This window comes from Alexandromys fortis, unplaced genomic scaffold (assembly GCF_014885135.2).
Source record: "Alexandromys fortis isolate MF-2015 unplaced genomic scaffold, M_Fortis_MF-2015_v1.1 scaffold_279, whole genome shotgun sequence".
In the NCBI taxonomy this organism is placed as follows: domain Eukaryota; kingdom Metazoa; phylum Chordata; class Mammalia; order Rodentia; family Cricetidae; genus Alexandromys; species Alexandromys fortis.
In genome coordinates this window covers 1,300,317-1,319,868 of record NW_026068151.1, presented here as the reverse complement: position 1 = coordinate 1,319,868, position 19,552 = coordinate 1,300,317, and the positions used below count along the sequence as shown (strand labels likewise).

The window sequence follows — 19,552 nt, the reverse complement described above, 5'->3', positions numbered from 1 at the left end:
AAGGGGGGCTTTTGGTACCAGTGTTAAAAGGTCTGCATGTCGGTCTGTCTCTATGTCTGTATTCTCAACCTCCAGACCCCTTTCCCGAAGCTCACGAACTGGGGTCTAGAGCGCAGACCGGGGCCGCAGTGCACAGCAAGATGACTCAGCTAATAAGGCTGTCTGCTGCCAACACTGATGATCTCAGTTCAATTCCCATAACCAATATGGTGAAATGAGAGAACTGACTCCTGCAAACTGTCCTGACTTTCAAATGTGCACTATATAGCATGTAAGAGCACAAACACAAAATAAATAAATACAATAAACTCAGTATCTAATAAATAGTGTGCTATTGTTACTAAACTGACATATAATTAACATTTATTAAATAAATAATACAGCATTTTCCAGTCCTAAAATGCTAACTAATTGCTGGGGTAGAGAAGGAAGGATATTTTTAAATCTTTGTATTTCCAGTATCTGCCACAATTACTTAATGAGTTAATGAAACAATTTATGGTATAATTCAGTAAATAATCACTGTTAGTTATCATCAAACTTCCCAGAACCCTATCATGTATATATTAAAACTTCAAAGCTGGAGATACAGCTCTGTTTTAGCCTAGCATGTTTTGTTGGAGGCCTTGCTTTTGATCCTCAGCTTAAAAGGAAAGAAGGAAAGGAAAGGAAAAAGGAAAGGAAAAAGGAAAGGAAAAAGGAAAGGAAAGGGAAGAAAAAAAAAAGAAAGACAAACCCAAAAACATTGAGAGTAATGCGGCTACACAGTCAGACTGCCTTTTGTTAAAGGCTTTATTTGCTCATCCAACTTTTTTGAAAATCTGCTAATAAGAAATTTTTCCTAACAGTGGTCATACCTGAAGTATGTAAAGTCCAAGGTTATATTTTCTGCAACTGACAATTTAAATCTCACCTGTTAAACCTGTAGGATATGGACTTGGCACCGCTGAGAATGAGGAAGATGCTCCTCCAAAAGGAGTCACTCCAGACGACCCTCCAAATGGTGTCATGGAAAGACTGTTAAAATTGACAGATGTTCCCTTTGTGGAAGAGGTTGGGGCAACTGTAGTGTGTTCCGTTCCATAATGACTGGCACTTGTGCTTACAGGCTCTGGAGGGTTTTCCGGTGTATATTTAATGGATGGACTTTTGTTTTCTTTACTTTTAATGCAGCCCATTATCAAACCTGCAGAGGCAATAAGGCAAATATTTGAGAATTAGTTAACATACCGGGAACTTCAAAAAGACAAAATTGAGCTGGGCAGTGGTTGTGCATGCCTTCAACCTTAGCACTCCAGAGGCAGAGGCAGGCTGAACTCTAAGTTTGAGGTCAGCCTGGTCTACAGAGCTAGTTCAGGACAGCCAGGGATACACACAAAAACTCTGTCCCGACAAACAAAGCAAAACAAATATATGAAAGAGCAATTAACAACAAGTGTTCAATCTCCCAGCCAACACAAATATTAAGTTACACTTTTGATTATTACTTTGGAAAATTCTAACTCAATATTTAAGGCTGAAATTTATCTGTGGGTATATGTAATACCCACAAAATATGTTGAACTGCATATGTTGAACTAAATATTAGTATAACAAGTTTACAAAATTATCTAAATACAAAGTCTAAGTATTAAAATATTAATAACTAAAGTCTGAAAGAACAGCAGTCATATAAAAGAGTTTAAAATATGAGAGAAAACACAATTTTAATTCTGAGTAGGCTGATGGTGAAATGTCCTATCAGTTCAAAAAAAGTGACTGTTAATTACTTACTACCCATTTCCTCTCACAGTTTCCTTAATTACTTTCCTACCTTCTTTATACAGTATGACTTCAACTAGATCACTGATTGCTATTTTGTGATATTTGTACACTGTGTGAAGATGTATGGCTGTGACTGGTTTAATAAAAAGCTGAATGGCCAATTGCTAGGAAGGAGAGTTTATGCGGGACTTCCGGGCAGAGAGAACAACTCGGGATGATGAATCTAGGCACACAGCCTTAGTCAATGAGACACCAGGGGAGTCAGATGTACAGAAGGAGGAGAGGTGAAGAGATTAATAGAAATGGGTTAATTTAACTTATAAGAGCTAGTGAGACACGCCTAAGCTAAGGCCAAGTTTTGTAATTAATAATAAGTCTCCAAGTTATTACTTAGGGGCTGGCAGTGCAAAGAAAGTCCAACAAGACTCATTACACACATCCCTCAAGAGCCACAGACATTTTCCTCTGCTCACCTATGAAGTCTTCTATTAGTACTCCTGACTTGTCTCCCCTTTCCTCTTAATATTCTCTTGGTCCTTACAGCAAATTTTCTTTAAGTCTTCTCTTCCTTAGCCAAATTAATCATCTAAACCCTGATTATTCTACTTTTTATATACATACCTTTTCTTTTCCTCCTCTTGCCACTCACCCACTTATCCTCTTCAATAGCACAGGCGAGACCACCACTGTCAGTTCAGTTCCAACAGTACCTGCATGGACAGCCCCTACTGCTGTCCATCTCATTTCAAATGTTAAAAATGCAGTGTGGTTTTATCTTAAAGTAACCGTCAGGTGTAGACAAGAGTTAAAAGACATTGGTGGTGACCAGGGGCAGGAAGGGGCTGCTGGTAACATGGTTGAAAGCAGTGGTTCTCAACCTGTGGGTAGCAACCACTTTGGCAAATATTTACATTTATATTACTATTCACAACAGTAGCAAAATTACAGTTACAAAGTAGCAATGAAAATAATTTTATGGTTGGGGGTCACCACAACATGAGGAACTATATTAAAGGGTCGCAGCACTATGAAGGTTGAAAACTACTGGTTTACTGGGTAAACAAACCTGCCAGTAAAACTGGGCGTGGTGGAGAACACCTTTAATCCCTGTACTCAGGGAGGTAGAAACTGGTGGATCTGAGTCCAAGGCCAAACTGGTCTACAAAGTGAGTTCTGGCCAGTCAAGGCTGTTACACAGAGAAGCCCTGTCCCAAACGTGTTGAACAGACTTCCATTCCAGGAACTCACATAAAAAGCTGGAGGTAGTGGTATATACCTGTAATCCCAGCACTTTGACTGTAAAATGGGAGGAAAAGGCAGAAAAAAAAAATTGAAAACTTGTGGGCCAGCTAACATGGAATACTGAGTACAAAAGAAACAAGGCAGACATTGCCTCAGCAAAAGGCAGGAGGCAAGAACTGACTTTCTGCAATTAAAAAGATAATTTTTTAAATTGTTAATTTCATGTATAAGGGTATTTTGTCTGCATGGATGCTTGTGTACCATGTGTGTGCCTGGTACCCACAGAAGCCCTGGAATTGGAGTTAGAGGCATTGGGAATTGCCATGTAGGTGCTGGAAATCAAACCCAGGTCCTCTGGAGGAGCAGCCAGTGCTCTTAACCATTAAGCCATCTCTTTAGCCAAATACCTGACTTTTTTTTTTGTTTGTTTGTTTTAAAGAACAAACTCTTGAAAGTTATCCTCTGATCTTTACATGTGTGTCATGGCGCAGATGCACACACACACACAATAAATGCAGATTTTAGAAAGATCAGACTGTTTTATGGATTGCTTTGAGTTCTAAGCTACTGACTTAGGTATATGTTAACATAAATTATTAGAACACAGGAGGAGCAAGGGAAGGAGGGGCTCCTCCTCTTTTTACAAAAGGTCCCACAGAAAGTGTAAGAAACAAAATACTGTTAAATCTGCAAAGTGCTAGAGGGGAAAGAGGTACAAAATACCATAGAACACAAGAGTGTTTAAGTAAGTCCCTGCATGCTCAGGAAAGGAAGTGGTGCAAAGGAAGTGGGTGTTGCTACAATTTAAGATTCTTGTAGACTATGAACTTAAAAATGAAAATTATGAAAATCCTTCCTCTTAGACACTATCAAAGTTTTTACATAAAATGCTCCCCCCCCCATTAACTGAGGTATGTACCCATTTCATGAGAGTTTCAACTGTGTTTTGGTGAACATGTCAAACTTCACAAACAACACTATAATCACAACATACAAGGTTTTTAACATCCCTTCCTCAGACAATTCCCAACCATAGCCCTAGGTAACCACTAATTGGTTGCTTCTAATTACGGATTCATCTTTTCTAGTGTTTTACATAGAGGTAATTACAAAAGCAGTCTTTTGTATCTTCTAAAAGTCAAATAAATACTGTGAATCTGAGATAGCTCCACAGTGTTATAATCAGCTCATTAATTTTTGTTGACATTTTTGTTAAATGAGTTATTTATTTCAGTTTAGGGTTATTCCTGCAAATCTTTGGGCTTTTTTTTTCCTCCCCAGCCTCAGCAACAGCTAGGAATGGAACTGGTTGGCCTTATGAGATAAAACTAAAGACGCCTTTGCTCTATGAAGCTATTTATCTTTTTTTCTATATAATTTGTTCTACTATAAACCCTCAGAGAGTCATGTGTATTCCAGTTGCTTTACAAAAATAACTCTTCCTTCTTAAAAAGTCGTATGCATACTTGGATCTGGATACATCTAAACATCAATATAGCTATCATTTCACTCTATTTAGGAAGCTTTAAAATGGACATCTGCTGATATCAAAAGGAAGCCAACAATACAAAATGCATCTGGATGAGCTGATGTTAAATACATTTACCACAAAACTATTAAAACCATCAAAAGAACACGTCATTCCCTGCGAGCGCCATATAGACCAGTACTTGGTGAACACAGAAGGTGAGACAATAGTGGCCCTGGGATCCCAGACGCCTACTCCCTAAAACCTAGACATGGGAGAAAGGCCAGGCCCCCCCCCTCCCCAGGTGCCTTAGGCATTCCTAGCACCAGCAGGGAGCTGTTCTACTAAACAGCCATCTACCCCGCCCCAACAGGTCCTTCCCTGCTGGCTTCTTGCAGACCAATACTTGGTGGACATAGGAGCACCAACAGGAAGCTGATCTGCTAGACAGCCATCTACCCCACCCCCAAAGCGTTGTTCCCTGCGAGCTCCATGGAGCCCAATACTGGGTAGACATAGGAGCATCAGCAGGGAGCTAGTCTGCTAGACAGCCATCTACCCCGCCCCCAAAGCATCCATCCCTGCTAACTCCCTGGAGACCAATTCTTGGTGGACATAAGAGACATAAGACTTGAAGGAAGAAATGGGAAGGCGCCAATCCAAGAAGAACTCCTCCAACATCCTAAAAAGCAACATGGTACCACCAGAACCCAGCGGACACAAAACAGGAAGACTTGATCATCCTACCCCAGAAGATATAGAAAAAAACGACTTTAAACATTACTTAATGAAAATGATGAAGACCCTTAAAGAAGAAGTGAAAAACTCCCTTAAAGAAACAGAGGAGAAGATAAACAAAAAGCTGGAAGAAATGAATAAATCCCTCAAAGAAATCAAAGAAAACCAAGAAAAAGCAATAAAACAGGTGAAGGAAACAGTTCAAGATTTGAAGATTGAAATAGAGGTAATAAAGAAAACATAAACCGAGGGAACTCTGGAAATGGAAAATCTGGGTAAATGAACAGGACCTACAGAGACAAGTATAACTAACAGAATACAAGAGATTGAAGAAGGAATCTCAGGCACTGAAGATTCTATTGAGGAAATAAACTCCGTGGACAAAGAAAACACTAAACCCAACAAATTCTTAACACAAAACATTCAGAAAATCTGAGACACCATGAAAAGACCAAACCTGAGAATAATAGGGGTAAAAGAAGAATTCCAGCTCAAAGGCACAGAAAATATATTCAACAAAATTATAGAAGAAAACTTTCCCAACCTAAAAAGGTACAAGAAGCTTAGAGAACACCAAATAAACTGGATAAAAAAAAAAATCCCCTTACCACATAATAATCAAAACACAAAACATACAGAACAAAGAAAGAATACTAAGAGCTGCAAAAGAAAAAGGTCAAGTAACATATAAAGGAAAACCTATTAGAATTATACCTGGCTTCTCAGTGGAAACCATGAAAGCCAGAAGGTCCTGGATAGATGTGCTGCAGACACTAAGATACCACGGATGCAAGCCCAGAATACTGTACCTAGCAAAGCTTTCATTCACCACTGATGGAGAAAACAAGATATTCAATGACAAAAACAGATTTAAACAATACGTATACACAAACCCAGCCTTACAGAAAGTACTAGAAGGAAAGCCATGACCCAAGGAAGCTAACTATACCCACAATAACTCAGCCATCTGATAACCCCTCCCACCAGCATAACCCTGATATAGGAGGGTCTTCTATCTATCTGTTGCTTTCATTAGTTAATTAATAAAGAAAACTGCTTGGCCTGATAGGTCAGAACATAGGTAGGTCAGGAAGACAGAACAGAATGCTGTGAGGAAGAAGGCAGTGAGGCAGATGCCATGCTTCTCCTACCCAAGACAGATGGTGGTTAGAATCTTCCCGGTAAGCCGCCACTTCGTGGTGCAACACAGATTATTAGAAATGGGTTAATCAAGATGTGAGAGTTAGCCAAAAGAGGCTAGAAATAATGGGCCAGACAGTATTTAAATGAATACAGTTTCCGTGTTATTATTTCTGGGGCTAAGCTAGCCAAGCAGGAGTCAAGCGGGATGAAAAGCAGGCCTGCCTGCAGCTCCTTCTACATAACCCAAAGAAGGGAAACACACAAACACTACTACCAAAAGATAACCAGAGTTAACAACCACTGGTCATTAATATCACTTAATATCAATGGACTCAATTCACCTATAAAAAGACACTGGCAAAGAGAATAGATACGAAAACAGGATCCAGCATTCTGCTGTTTACAAGAAACACACCCCAACCTCAAAGACAGACACTACCTCAGAGTAAAGGGTTGAGAATAGGTTTTCCAATCAAACGGACCTAAGAAACAAGCAGATGTGGCTAACCTAATAGCTAACAAAACTGATTTCAACCTAAAATCAATCAGAAGAGATGGAGAAGGACATTTTATACTCATAACAAGATGAAGTCTCAATCCTGAATATCTATGTCTCTAATTCAAGAGCACCCACATATGTAAATGAAACATTACTGAAACTTAAATGGCACATCAAACCCCACACACTAATAGTAGGAGATTTCAACACTCTTCTCTCGACAATGGACAGGTCAAACAGACAGAAACTTAACAGAGAAATAAGAGAACTAACATATGTAATGAATCAAACGGACTTAACAGACATCAATAGAACATTCCACCCAAACAAAAAAGAATATACTTTCTTCTCAACATCTCATGGAACCTTCTCTAAAATTGATCACATTCTTGGTAACAAAGCAAACACCCACAGATACAAAAAAATATCGAAGTAATCCACTGTGTCTTATCAAATCACCATGGAATAAAGTTAGAATTCAACAATAATACTACTTTCAGAAAGACTACAAACTCATGGAAATTGAACAGTCAACTAGTGAACCACTCCTGGGTCGAAAAAGAAATAAAGAAATTAAAATCTTCCTTGAATTCAATGAAAGTGAAGACACACCGGGCGGTGGTGGCGCACATCTTTAATCCCAGTACTCGAGAGGCAGAGGCAGGCGGATCTCTGTGAGTTCGAGACCAGCCTGGTCTACAAGAGCTAGTTCCAGGACAGGCTCCAAAATCCAAAACCACAGAGAAACCCTGTCTTGAAAAAGCAAAAAAAAAAAAAAAGAAAGAAAGAAAACGAAGACACAACATACCCAAACCTATGAGACACTATGAAAGCAGTGCTAAGAGGTTCATAGTACTAAGTGCCCACATAAGAAAAATGGAGAAAGCTCACATCAATGACCTAACGGCATTCCTAAAAGCTCTAGAAAAAAAAAAAAAAAGCAGACTTACCCAAAAGCACAAGAAGACAGAAAATATTCAAGTTGAGGGCTGAAATCAACAAAATAGAAACACAGAAAACAATCCAAAGAATCCAGGAAACAAAAAGCTGGTTCCTGGAGAAAATCAACAAGATTGACAAACCCTTATCCAAACTAATCAAAAGGCAGAGAGAGAACATCCAAATTAACAAAATCAGAAATGAAAAGGGGGATACAATAATGGACACTGAGGAAATTCAGAGAATCATTAGGTCCTACTACAAAAATCTGTACTCCACAAAACTGGAAAATGTAAAAGAAATGAACAATTTTTTAGATAGATACCACCTACCAAAATTAAATCAAGACCAGGTAAGCAACTTAAATAGACCTATATACCACAAGGAGATAGAAGCTCCTATCAAAAAACCTTCCAACCAAAAACAGCCCAGGGCTGAATGGTTTTAGTGCTGAATTCTACCAGAACTTCCAAGAAGAGCTAATACCTATACTCCTTAATGTGTTTCACACTGCCAAACTCTTTTTAAGAAGCTACAGTTACCTTGATACCAAAATTGCACAAAGACTCAACCAAGAAAGAGAATTACAGACCAATCTCACTCATGAACATGGATTCAAAAATTCTCAATAAAATTCTGGCAAACCAAATTCAAGAACACATCAAAGAAAATCACCCATTATGATCAAAGTAGGCTTCATTCCAGAGATGCAGGGCTGGTTCAACATACGAAAATCAATGTAATCCATCATATAAATAAACTGAAAGAAAAAAAAACATGATCATTTCGTTGGCTGCAGAAAAAGCATTTGACAAAATTCGAAACCCCTTTATGATAAAGGTCTTGGAGAGATTAGGGATACAAGGATCATATCTAAATATAATAAAAGCAATATATAGCAAGCCGACAACTAACATCAAATTAAATGGAGAGAAACTCAAAGCTATTCCACTAAAAACAGGAACAAGACAAGGCTCTCTCCATATCTCTTCAATACAGTTCTTGAAGTTTTAGCAATAGCAATAAGGCAAAATAAGGAGATCAAGGGAATTCAAATCGGAAAGGAAGAAGTTAAACTTTCATTATTTGCAGATGATATAATAGTGTATATCAGTAAGCCCAAAAACTCTACCAGAGAACTCCTACAGCTGATAAATATCTTCAGTGAAGTGCCAGGATAAAAGATAAAAGATCAACTCAAAAAAATCATTAGCTCTCCTATACACAAAGGATAAAGAAGCTGAGAGGGAAATCAGAGAAACATCACCTTTCACAATAGCCACAAATCACATAAAATACCTAGGTGTAACACTAACAAAGGACGTGAAAGACATATTTGACTAGAACTTTATGTCTTTGAAGAAAGAAATTTCCAGAAAATGGAAAGCTCTCCCATGCTCTTGGATAGGAAGGATCAACATAGTAAAAATAGCAATCTTACCAAAGGCAATCTATAGATTCAATGCAATCCCCATCAAAATCCCAGCACAATTCTTCACAGACCTTGAAAGAAGGATACTCAACTTCAGATAAAAAAAAAAAAAAAAAAAAAAAAAAAAAAAAAAACAAGAAACCCATAATAGCTAAAATAATCCTGTAGGGGCTGGAGAGATGGCTCAGTGGTTAAGAGCATTGCCTGCTCTTCCAAAGGTCCTGAGTTCAATTCCCAGCAACCACATGGTGGCTCACAACCATCTGAAATGCGGTCTGATGCCCTCTTCTGGCCTGCAGGTAGACACACAGACAGAATATTGTATACATAATAAATAAATAAAACAATCCTGTACAATAAAGGAACTGCCGGAGGCATTACCATCCCTGACATCAAACTATTACAGAGCTACACTAATGAAAACAGCTTGGTATTGGCATAAAAACAGAGACGTTGACCAATGGAATCAAACTGAAGACTTGAATATTAATTCACACACCTATGAACACCTGATTTTTGACAAGAAAGCAAAAATTATACAATGGAAAAAAAGAAAGCAAAAATTATACAATGGAAAAAAGAAAGCATCTTCAACAAATGGACCTCCTGAAACTGAGAAGCTTCTGTAAAGCAAAGCACACAGTCAATAAGACAAAAAGGCAGCCTACTGTATGGGAAAAAATCCTTCACCAACCCCACACCAGACAAAGGTCTGATCTTCAAAATATATAAAGAACTCAAGAAATTAGACATTAAAATTCTAAGTAACCCAATTAAAAAGTGGTATACTGACTAAACAGAGAGTTCTCAACAGAAGAATTTCAAATGGCCAAAAGATACTTAAGGACTTGTTCTTAGTCCTTAGCTATCAGGGAAATGCAAATCAAAACAACCTTGAGATATCATCTTACACTTGTAAGAATGGCTAAGATTAAAAACACTAATGATAACTTATGCTGGAGAGGTTGTGGAGCAAGGGGAACACTCATCCATTGCTGGTGGGAATGCAAACTTGTGCAACCACTTTGGAAATCAGTGTGGCAGTTCCTCAGAAAACTGGGAATCAACCTCCCTCAGGATCCAGCAATTCCACTCTTGGGAATATATCCAAAAGATGCTCAATCGTACTACCAGAGAATTTGTTCAACTATGTTCATAGCAGCATTATTTGTAATAGCTAGGACCTGGAAACAACCCAGATGCCCCTCAACTGAAGAATGGATAAAGAAAGTGGGGCACATCTACACAGTAGAGTACTACTCAGCAGTAAAACATAATAATATGAATTTTGCATGCAAATGGATAGAATTAGAAAACATCCTGAGTGAGGTAACTCAGACCCCCCCAAAATGAATATGGTATGTACTCACTCATAAGTGGATACTAGTCATAAACAAAGGGTAACGAGCCTATAGCTCAGGATCCTAGACAAACTAAGTAATAAGGTAAACCCAAAGAAAAAAAAATATATAGACCCACCTGGAAATTGGAATCAGACAATAATTTGGGAGCAGGGGGGCAGGGATGCGGGAAAAGGGGGGATGGAGGAGAACTTGAGCAAGGAAAGAGATATCTTGATTGAGGGAGCCATTATGGAGTTAGCAAGAAAACTGGCTCTAGAAAAATGCCCAAAAATCCACAGCAATGAACCCAGCAGAGACCCTAAGCAACAGAGGAGAGGATGTCTGAACTGACCTTATCCTGTAGTTAGAGTGATGATTATCTTAAATATCACCATAGAACCTTCATCCAACAACAGATGGGGAACAGAGGCAATGACCCACATCGGAGCACTAGACTGAACTCCCAAGATCCAGTTGAAGAGTGGACGGAGTGAGAGTATGAGCAAGGAATTCAAGACCATGAGGGGGTTATCCACTGAGACAGTTTGCTTGAGCTAACGGTAGCTCACCAACTCCAACTGGACTGGCAGTGAATGAGCATGGGAACAACTAAGCCCCCCTGAAGAGGATTAACAGCTGGGGCAGGCTGAGGGGCCACTGATAGTGACACTGGGATGTGTCTCTACTGCATATACCGGCTTCATGGGATCCTATTCTCTTTGGATGTAAACCTTGCTCAACCTAGAAGTAGTAGGGAGGGCCTTGGACTTTCCACAGGGCAGGGTGCATTGTAGTGAGGGAGCTGTGGGCCTCTTCCCACAGCCTGGCTCCCGGCCGCCTGGCTAGCTTAAGCCCCCGAAATAACAACACACAAATTGTATTCATTTAAACACTGGCCCATTAGCTCTAGCTTCTTACTGGCTAATTCTTACATCTTGATTACCCATTTCTATTAATGTGTGTAGCACCCCAAGGTGCGCTTACCGGGAAGATTCTAGCCTCCGTCCATCCTGGGTTGGAGCTTCGTCGTGTCTGCTCTGGAGAGCAGCCCTCGCATCTGAGCTCACTTCCTCTTCCTCCCAGCATTCTGTTCTGTTTCTCCACCCACCTAAAGGCTGGCCTATCAAATGGGCCAAGGCAGTTTCTTTATTAGCCAATGACCTTCCTCTATCAGTGCATGGCACTCCCTTAGGGTTGGGGGGGTGGGGGGGAGTCTGTGGAGGGAGAGGGAGGGGACTGGGAGGAGGGAAGAGAGTGGGAATATGGATTGGTATGTTTTTAAGTAATAAAAAAAAAGAAAATTGCTTTTAAAAGAAAAAAATAAAACCATCAGAACTACAAGTTAATCACTGAGTTCTAGTTTAGTGATGGAAATAGTGGTCAGGACCTGAATAACTACCAAACAATCTTACCACTATTTAGTTTGCCTCATTAGAGAGGTTATTTTACTGCAATAGACAACAATTAATATGGGGAATCACAACTAGTCAAACTGTAGACAATAAATTAGCCACAGAATGTTTAGTCCCAAGTGTGGTATCTACATCACTCCTCTTCCCTGCAAGGTTCAGAGACTATCAAGGAATAAGGGGGTTGGAAAGACTAAAGAGACAGAGGCTGGAAAGGGCTCCTGTGAAATAGTGTTTTCTGGACATGACTGGGGCATTGATAGCTGTAGCTGCCTGTACAAGATCAAGAGAGGCAAATTCCAGCATTGATGGGGATGCACTTATGATGCTCCTTCCCTAGCTGAGAGCTATTGGCAGCTGACTGCGAGTCAACTCCCACTATGAATAGGAGTCAAGTTTCTTCAGGTATGTGGCCTCTAGTAGCTTAGCAATAGTTCACTGGATGGCCCTACACCCAAATGCACAGGGACAGTTCTTCTCTTACTAGACTTAATGGGTTACAAACGCGGAGGGGGCACAAAGCTGAAAGAGAGTACAAGGGACCACGAGTCAGTATGATCAAATACATTATATACATGTTTAAACTTCTCAAAGAATAGATAAAAAAATTAATAATCTGTCTTGTTTCAAAATCTTGTAAGAAAAAAGTTGTAGCAGTACAAAATGTTGCTGGATAATAAAATGGCCGAGTACTTGATTTCAATTTTCTAGCCTCTTTATAGTGCCCACCTCCCAACATTTATTCTAGCAAATTCAACTTCCTCCTTTCTCACTTTTACTTAAAATATAACCCAAATATTTTTATTGCTTGCTAATTCCATTAATTTAAAATTGAGGGAGCCCTGTTCATCATTTCTCTCTCTAACACTCCACAGGGCTTCCTAGAAACCAGACAACAGAACCCGCATTTCAGGGTAACTTCCCTATTACCTGCTTATTTTCCAAAAACAGTCTTGGGGTTGAGTGAAAGACCAGTAAGAAAGATCTTATCTTAGAAAAATAAAGATGCAGAGATACAGAGTCTTGTAAGGAGAGACAACAGGGTGTTGAAAAGCCATGGAAAAGGAAAAAAACAATGTATTTTTAAAACCATAAGTAATTCAGACTGGAAGTACAACATAAGACTAGGAAGAGAAGCAATGAAGCCATATACCACTAATAAAGGTGCTGATTTTGGGGCTGGGGATGTAGCTCAGTTTGTTAAGATGATTTGCCTTGCATGCACCATGTATTGGTGCTTGCATGTATTTTATCTCTGGCATCACATAAAACCAGGCCTCAGTACTCAAGAGGAGATAGAAGTGGGAACATCAAAACTTCAAAGTCATTCTCAGCTACACAAGGAGTGAAAGGCCAGTCTAGGCTACTGGAAATCCTGTCTCAAAAGATCTTTTGTTTCCTCCCACAAATAACATTTTATATGTTTTTTTAAACTTTCTTTTAAAAGAAAATCAATGAACTGCAGCTTAGTTCTAACCAATTTTACAGAACAAACAACCTCATATTTAGATTTCTCCTAGACTCAAACATAGCAAAAAGTTTTAGAAACAGTTTTCCTACATCGATTTTATAACTCAAAAGTTTCCAACTATAAATATCAGAACTTCCTTACTTTTAGCTGGGCATGGTCGGACATGTCTTTAATCCCAGCACTAGGGAGCAGAAGCAGGTGGATTTCTGAGTTCCAGAACCGTCAGGGTTACATAGTGTCTCAAAAAACAATTCTTTTAAAGAATTCACTTATTGGAACCTGCTTTATGGGGCTGGAGAGATGGCTCAGTGGTTAAGAGCACTGCCTGCTCTTCCAAAGGTCCTGAGTTCAATTCCTAGCAACCACATGGTGGCTCACAGCCATCTGTAATTAGATCTGGTGCCCTCTTCTGGCCTGCAGGAATGCATACAGGCAGAACACTGTATACTTAATAAATAAATAAATCTTAAAAAAAAAAATAGAACCTGCTCTATAACTGTTTGGTAAAGCTGGAATGAATCTGAGGTAGGGTTTTTAATGCATCTGGCTTGGCCTTGCAGACAGAATAGACTATCATGAAATACAATATGTTAAGTTCATTTAAAAACAGACGATAGTAATTTATCTTCCCAGTTTTATTTCCCACACAATCCTAACCTGTTACTAGGAGTAGACATAGCTACTATATTTTTCATGTGAGGAACCTGGAGCTGAGGAAAGCTGTCTTATTAAAGGAGATGTGACTCAGTGGGAGCCCAGGGTTACTGCCTTCTAAACTACGTTTTCCTCACTCTCCAGGAAAGCCTTGTATACATTTTATGTGCATAATGTTCATAGATAAGGTATTCAATATTAGTTCTTTTCAAAACTTTAGAAATAGGGTAACATTATTGACAGCCAGCTTCACTACTTAATCAACACAAATCCACTCACTTTGAAAACAGCCTCCCACCTCTCACCAGTAACTTGCCCCTTTATTATTAGTAGAGACTAAAAACTCTCAGACTTAACAACTTTTGAATTTTTAAAAAGGATTTATATGTACATTCCTTCCAAATTCAGCAAGCTAACCAACTGTGACATTATATATTGCAACCAGCTAAAGGACAAAGTTGTAGTTTGGCATTTTGCCCAGATGGCTCCAGTTTACAACAACTTTCTAAATGTTTGAGAAAGCCTTCAGAAGGCTAGAAATTAGGTAGAATATGTGCCTAACATGTGTAATGGGTTTAGTCTCCAGCACTGTTAAAAAATAATTTATAAACTTACCTTTAAAACAAGTATAAACAAGAAATCTCTACCAGTCAAGCAATTCAAAGGGTTATAAATAGTCAATGATTTTTCTCTGGTTTCATTTTAAAAGCTCCTTTAGTACAAAGCACAAAGGACAGACAGGATCATAAAACAGAAAACACAGGAAGAGAAAAGAAGTGGCAGACTACTATAGGGTATGTATTCTGTCTACTAAAAACAAAGAACTTAGTTTTCCAAGAGTCAAAGAACAGAAAACATGGTCTACTGAAAACTGAGTTTGCAGGGCTCACTCTGGGAACTACCCCACCACCACACACACACACACACACACACACACACACACACACACACCAGATACACAAACTGACCTTGAAAAAGTAAGCCTTCACTTGCTATGTCCTTGGAACTTTCTGGTTTCTTTTCTGATCTTCCTGCAGCAACTCCCGCGCACTGGGATCCAGCCCAGTGCCACCAAGCCCAGCTCACAGCTTCTTTAAAGAAGCCTTTGATAGACTGCCATGAGAAGGACCTGACCTGATGCAAAGAACTGTAAATAATTCATAATTTATTTTCTGCTGTGGGATACAACTTTTTTGATGGTCATTTTAACGGATATAATCTTTAAATTTCAAATTAATGTAAAGCTTAAAAGATTTAAAATTTTGATTATTGTTCTGATAAAGGAACAATAAAAGAAGCAATAAAATGACTTAGTAACATTGTTATACCTACAGATCAGTGTCTCACTCAGTTATCAGAGAAGCTTTTTCCTATAGTATATGGAAACTAATACAGCCAAATCTGCCACACAGAGCACTGGACAGCCTGGAAATATCTTTACTTATGGTGGTGGGAATCTGCCATGCTCTCCCGCCTGCCCAAGCCTGATCCCGCAGTCTGCCCAGGCAGGAAGAGCTCAGCCACAGGCATGATCTCAGATACTCTCCTCCCGACCCTGAGTGGGCACAGAAACACCCGGCAGCACAGCCCAGGAAGCTGGATTTTAAAACTGCGCGGCCTTTTTTTTTTTTTTTTTGGTACTGCTGCTGGGTCGGGAAAAACTCTGTGTGGCACACTGCCAGCAAACAGCAAAAAGCCATGTTAAACTCTATATTTGTGTCTAGAAACTTGTTCAACCAATAAAAGCAACAGATAGACAAAGGAACCTCCTACACCAAGACCCACCATGTGATTTCCTCTCCTGCCTTTCTGAGAGTCACTGGGGAGTTGCTTTGCTCTGTTTATTAAACCTGTACTTATTAATTCAACTTGACTGGCTTACTGCACTGGTGAAGGATACCTAATAACTGAGGATCCAATACTTATCACCCAGCACTCACCAGGCAGAGCCAGGCCAATCTCTAAGTTTGAGGCCAGTCGGGTCTACAGAGTGAGTTCCAGGGGAACTAGGGCTGGCTGTAAACAGAGACAGCACTTCATTTCCAGCCATCCAGACCCAAATAATCATACAGAAACTATGTTAATTAAAACACTGTTTGGTCAACAGGTCAGGCATATTCCTAGCTAGCTCTTACATCTTAAATTAACCCATTTTTATTAATCTATGTATTGCCATGAGACTGTGGCTTACTGGTGCTGGCATGCTACTCCTTTGATAGCTACAATCTCCCAGACTCCACCTTCTTTCCTCCTCTCTCTCTGCTTGGATTTCCCACCTGGCTATATTCTGCCCTGCCATAGGTCAAGATAGTTTCTTTATTAACCAATGGTAATAAAACATATTCACAGCAAACAGAGGGAAATCCCATGTCACAGGGCTACACAGAGAAACCCTGTCTCAAAAACAAACAAACAAACAAAGAAACAAAAAGAGTAGAGATTAAAGAGTGGCAAAGTGGAAAGTGTGCTGAAGTACACACACATCTACTCTCTGTTCCTGACTATAGCATGGTCAGTTGCTTCAAGTTTGCCACTCTGATTTCTCTGCTATGATAGACTATGACCTGGAACTGTCAGCTAAAATAAATCCTTTTATTCCATGTGTTTCTGTCAGAGTATTTTATCCCTACAATAGGAAACAAAACTAAGACATAGTTTGAATCTAAAATGTTCCATGAAGGCTCATTTGCTAAAGACCTAGCTGCCTGCTGAGACAGATATGGAAAGTAACTTACATTTTAGGATGTTTTTATTGTTATTTTAATCTACCAATCCTCTCCCTCCCACGCCCATGCTTTTGTTGTTGTTGTTGTTAAACTGGGTTTTCTTTAGTTGCACTATATTAGTGTGGATGTATCCTGCAGGGCATATAGCTTCCAAACTTTTTACTACTATGGGTACTGGAGAAACTTGGAAGACCAAGATCTTTAGGGTACTCTATATTGGGTATGTAGCTTTTGGCTTTTTCCCTAGTCTTCTCCCATTAGGACTACAAACACTGTTTACTCCTATCCTTTGGATTTTGGAGGACTTGTGAGGTACAGGCTTCATGGGAATGAGATGAAGAGTGAAAATTCTGAGCAATCAGTAGTAGCACTTCTGAGTGCTTGGCAGTAAAGTTTTAAAATTTTACCTTTGGTTTTAATAGATAATCTGTGTGACTGGCTCTTGATCTTGGATCAATTCAATGATAGATTCATAATTTGAGGATATCACTAGAAGTGGGGTAGAAACCGACTATGGTCTAGTTGCAGGAAGGAGAATGTCAAGGAAGGATTTATCTTGTTCCTAGACATGCATTCTTTCCCCCTCCACTCCTTATCTTTCTTTCTTCCTCCTTCCTGGATGCCATAAGGAGAGCACCTCTGTTCTACCATATGCTTCCAGACATGATATTCTTCCTCACCTTGGCCCCAAAGTAGAAATGCTGGCCAACCATGAACTAAAACCCCTGAAAATATACATCAAAACAAACCTTTCTTCCTTCAGTTGATTTAGTTTAGGTATTTTGACACACGAAAAACAAGTGTGATTCACAAAAGATGCCTACAGACATTCCTTTCCAAAAACCAAAAGGTTCTCTGGAAACTGGTAAAGTTGTCTACTAAGTATCCACTGGAGTCTTTCTCAGGAATTTCAAATTTATCATGCTCAAAAAAAAAAAAAAAAAAAAAAAAAAAAAAAAAAAAAAAAAAAAAAAAAAAAAAAAAAAAAAAAAAAACCACAAAAACACTTCCAGAATGAAAGAATAAATTTGATAGGTAGCTTAAAATGGTAACACACACACACTGAATAAAATCTTTGTTAATAAATCTTTGTTAATATTGGGTCCACTCAGATATCCCAGGAGGCAATCACTGTTTCAAAACTTAAGCAAACTCTCAGTTTATTAGCAACCTTACCTGCATCTGCAAACACATGTGCCTGCACCCTACCTTTTGTGAATGATTATTTAGATTAGGTTAACCTCCAGACATGTCAGTGGCATACTATTTAGATCTGGTTGAGGTGAGATGATCTACTGTGCAGCACTGGGGTCCTAGACTCAAAAAGGAAAAATCAAGCTGAACAAACATTATCACTCTCTGCTTCCTATCTGCAAATGCAATGTGACCAGTTGCCTCAAGCTCCTACAATCAGGAGTTCCCTGTTGAAACAAAACTGTTCCCTTGAGCCATGAACCAAAATAAACACCCTTTAAGTTGTTTTTGTAATGGTATTTTATAGACAGGAAAAGTTACTGAAACAGCATATCTAAATGTTTCTACCAAGGCTCATGTTGAAATTGTGAGGAATTAAGAGGTGGTACAGAGGGCTGGAGAGATGGCTCAGAGGTTGGGAGCACTGACTGTTCTTCCAGAAGTCCTGAGTTCAATTCCCAGCAACCACATGGTGGCTCACAACCATCTGTAATGAGATCTGGTGCCCTCTACTGGCCTATAGGATATATGTAGGCAGAAAACTACATACATAATAAAAAAAAACAAACCTTAAAAAAAAAAAAGAGGTGGTACAGACCAAGAAGGACCATGTTTGAGAAAAACCATAAAAGGTTCCTCTTTTGAATGAATTAAACTATTCCTCCATTAATAAACTAATGGTTTGTTCCCAGAGTGAATCTCTTATCAGAACCAGTTTCAATTCATCTCTTATAAACCCCTCCCCATGTGATGCTCTGGGCCACCCCAGAACTCTATAGGGTCATCATCATCAAGGGCCTCATCAGATACAAATCCTCATCCTTGTATACTCTCAGCCTTCAAAACAGTGCACTGATTAAACTCTTAGTTCCTATAAACTACCAGTCAATGTATCGTTAGTAACAAAGTAACAAAAACAGATTAAGACAATGTAATATAGTCACATGTTCCTGGAATTCACAGAATGTGATCCTCTTGCAGAGCCATGATTTTGCCTTCCACCATGCCCAGACAAGCAATCAGCATATAGTCTCTCAGTATCCATGGAGGAATGGTACCAATATATCCAAATTATAATCAGGATGCCAAAATCCATGGGCTCTCAAGTCTTTACTCTTATAAAAAAAAAAAGGGTGAACCATGTACATTTAACTTATAGACTTTCTCACATATACTTTTAAGTTATCTTTACCTTTATTAGCTAATAATATGCAAGTGCTATATAATTTTAAAATGTTTATTTAATAATGACAAAAAAAGTCCACATGTTCAGTACAGCTGTAGTTTGTTTCAGCACTTCCCATCCAGTGATACTAGGATTGAACCCAGACTTAGGTGTTGTCAGCAAGTGCTCCATCATTGAGATATATCCCTTAGCCCCTATATGACACATAGTTGGGTGTATCTGAGGATACAGAGCCCAATGATAACATAGGGCTGTTAGGGGCCAGACACCATGTTTTGAATCAAAATGTGCCATGACTTAAGTAACTCTATATATTAAGTAATACAACCTGTCCAGATTTGGAT

At 39.1% G+C, this 19,552-nt stretch overlaps 2 protein-coding genes across 3 annotated transcripts in view; one reads left to right on the top strand and one right to left on the bottom strand.

Annotated features, from left to right (window-relative positions):
* Positions 1-19,552, bottom strand: part of Yes1 (YES proto-oncogene 1, Src family tyrosine kinase) — a 71,668-nt gene that overhangs the window by 33,553 nt on the left and 18,563 nt on the right. For both annotated transcript variants that reach the window (XR_007589414.1, XM_050127260.1), the window contains exon 2: positions 914-1,186. Coding sequence is in view for 1 of the 2 variants with exons in the window: in XM_050127260.1 (XP_049983217.1) it covers positions 914-1,178 (265 nt within the window). In the remaining variant the exon portion in view is untranslated. The remainder of the gene's footprint in view (positions 1-913; positions 1,187-19,552) is intronic.
* Positions 4,578-19,552, top strand: part of LOC126491524 (collagen alpha-1(I) chain-like) — an 85,394-nt gene continuing 70,419 nt past the window's right edge. The window contains exon 1 of the mRNA XM_050127259.1: positions 4,578-4,692. Within this exon, the coding sequence (XP_049983216.1) occupies positions 4,578-4,692 (115 nt within the window). The remainder of the gene's footprint in view (positions 4,693-19,552) is intronic.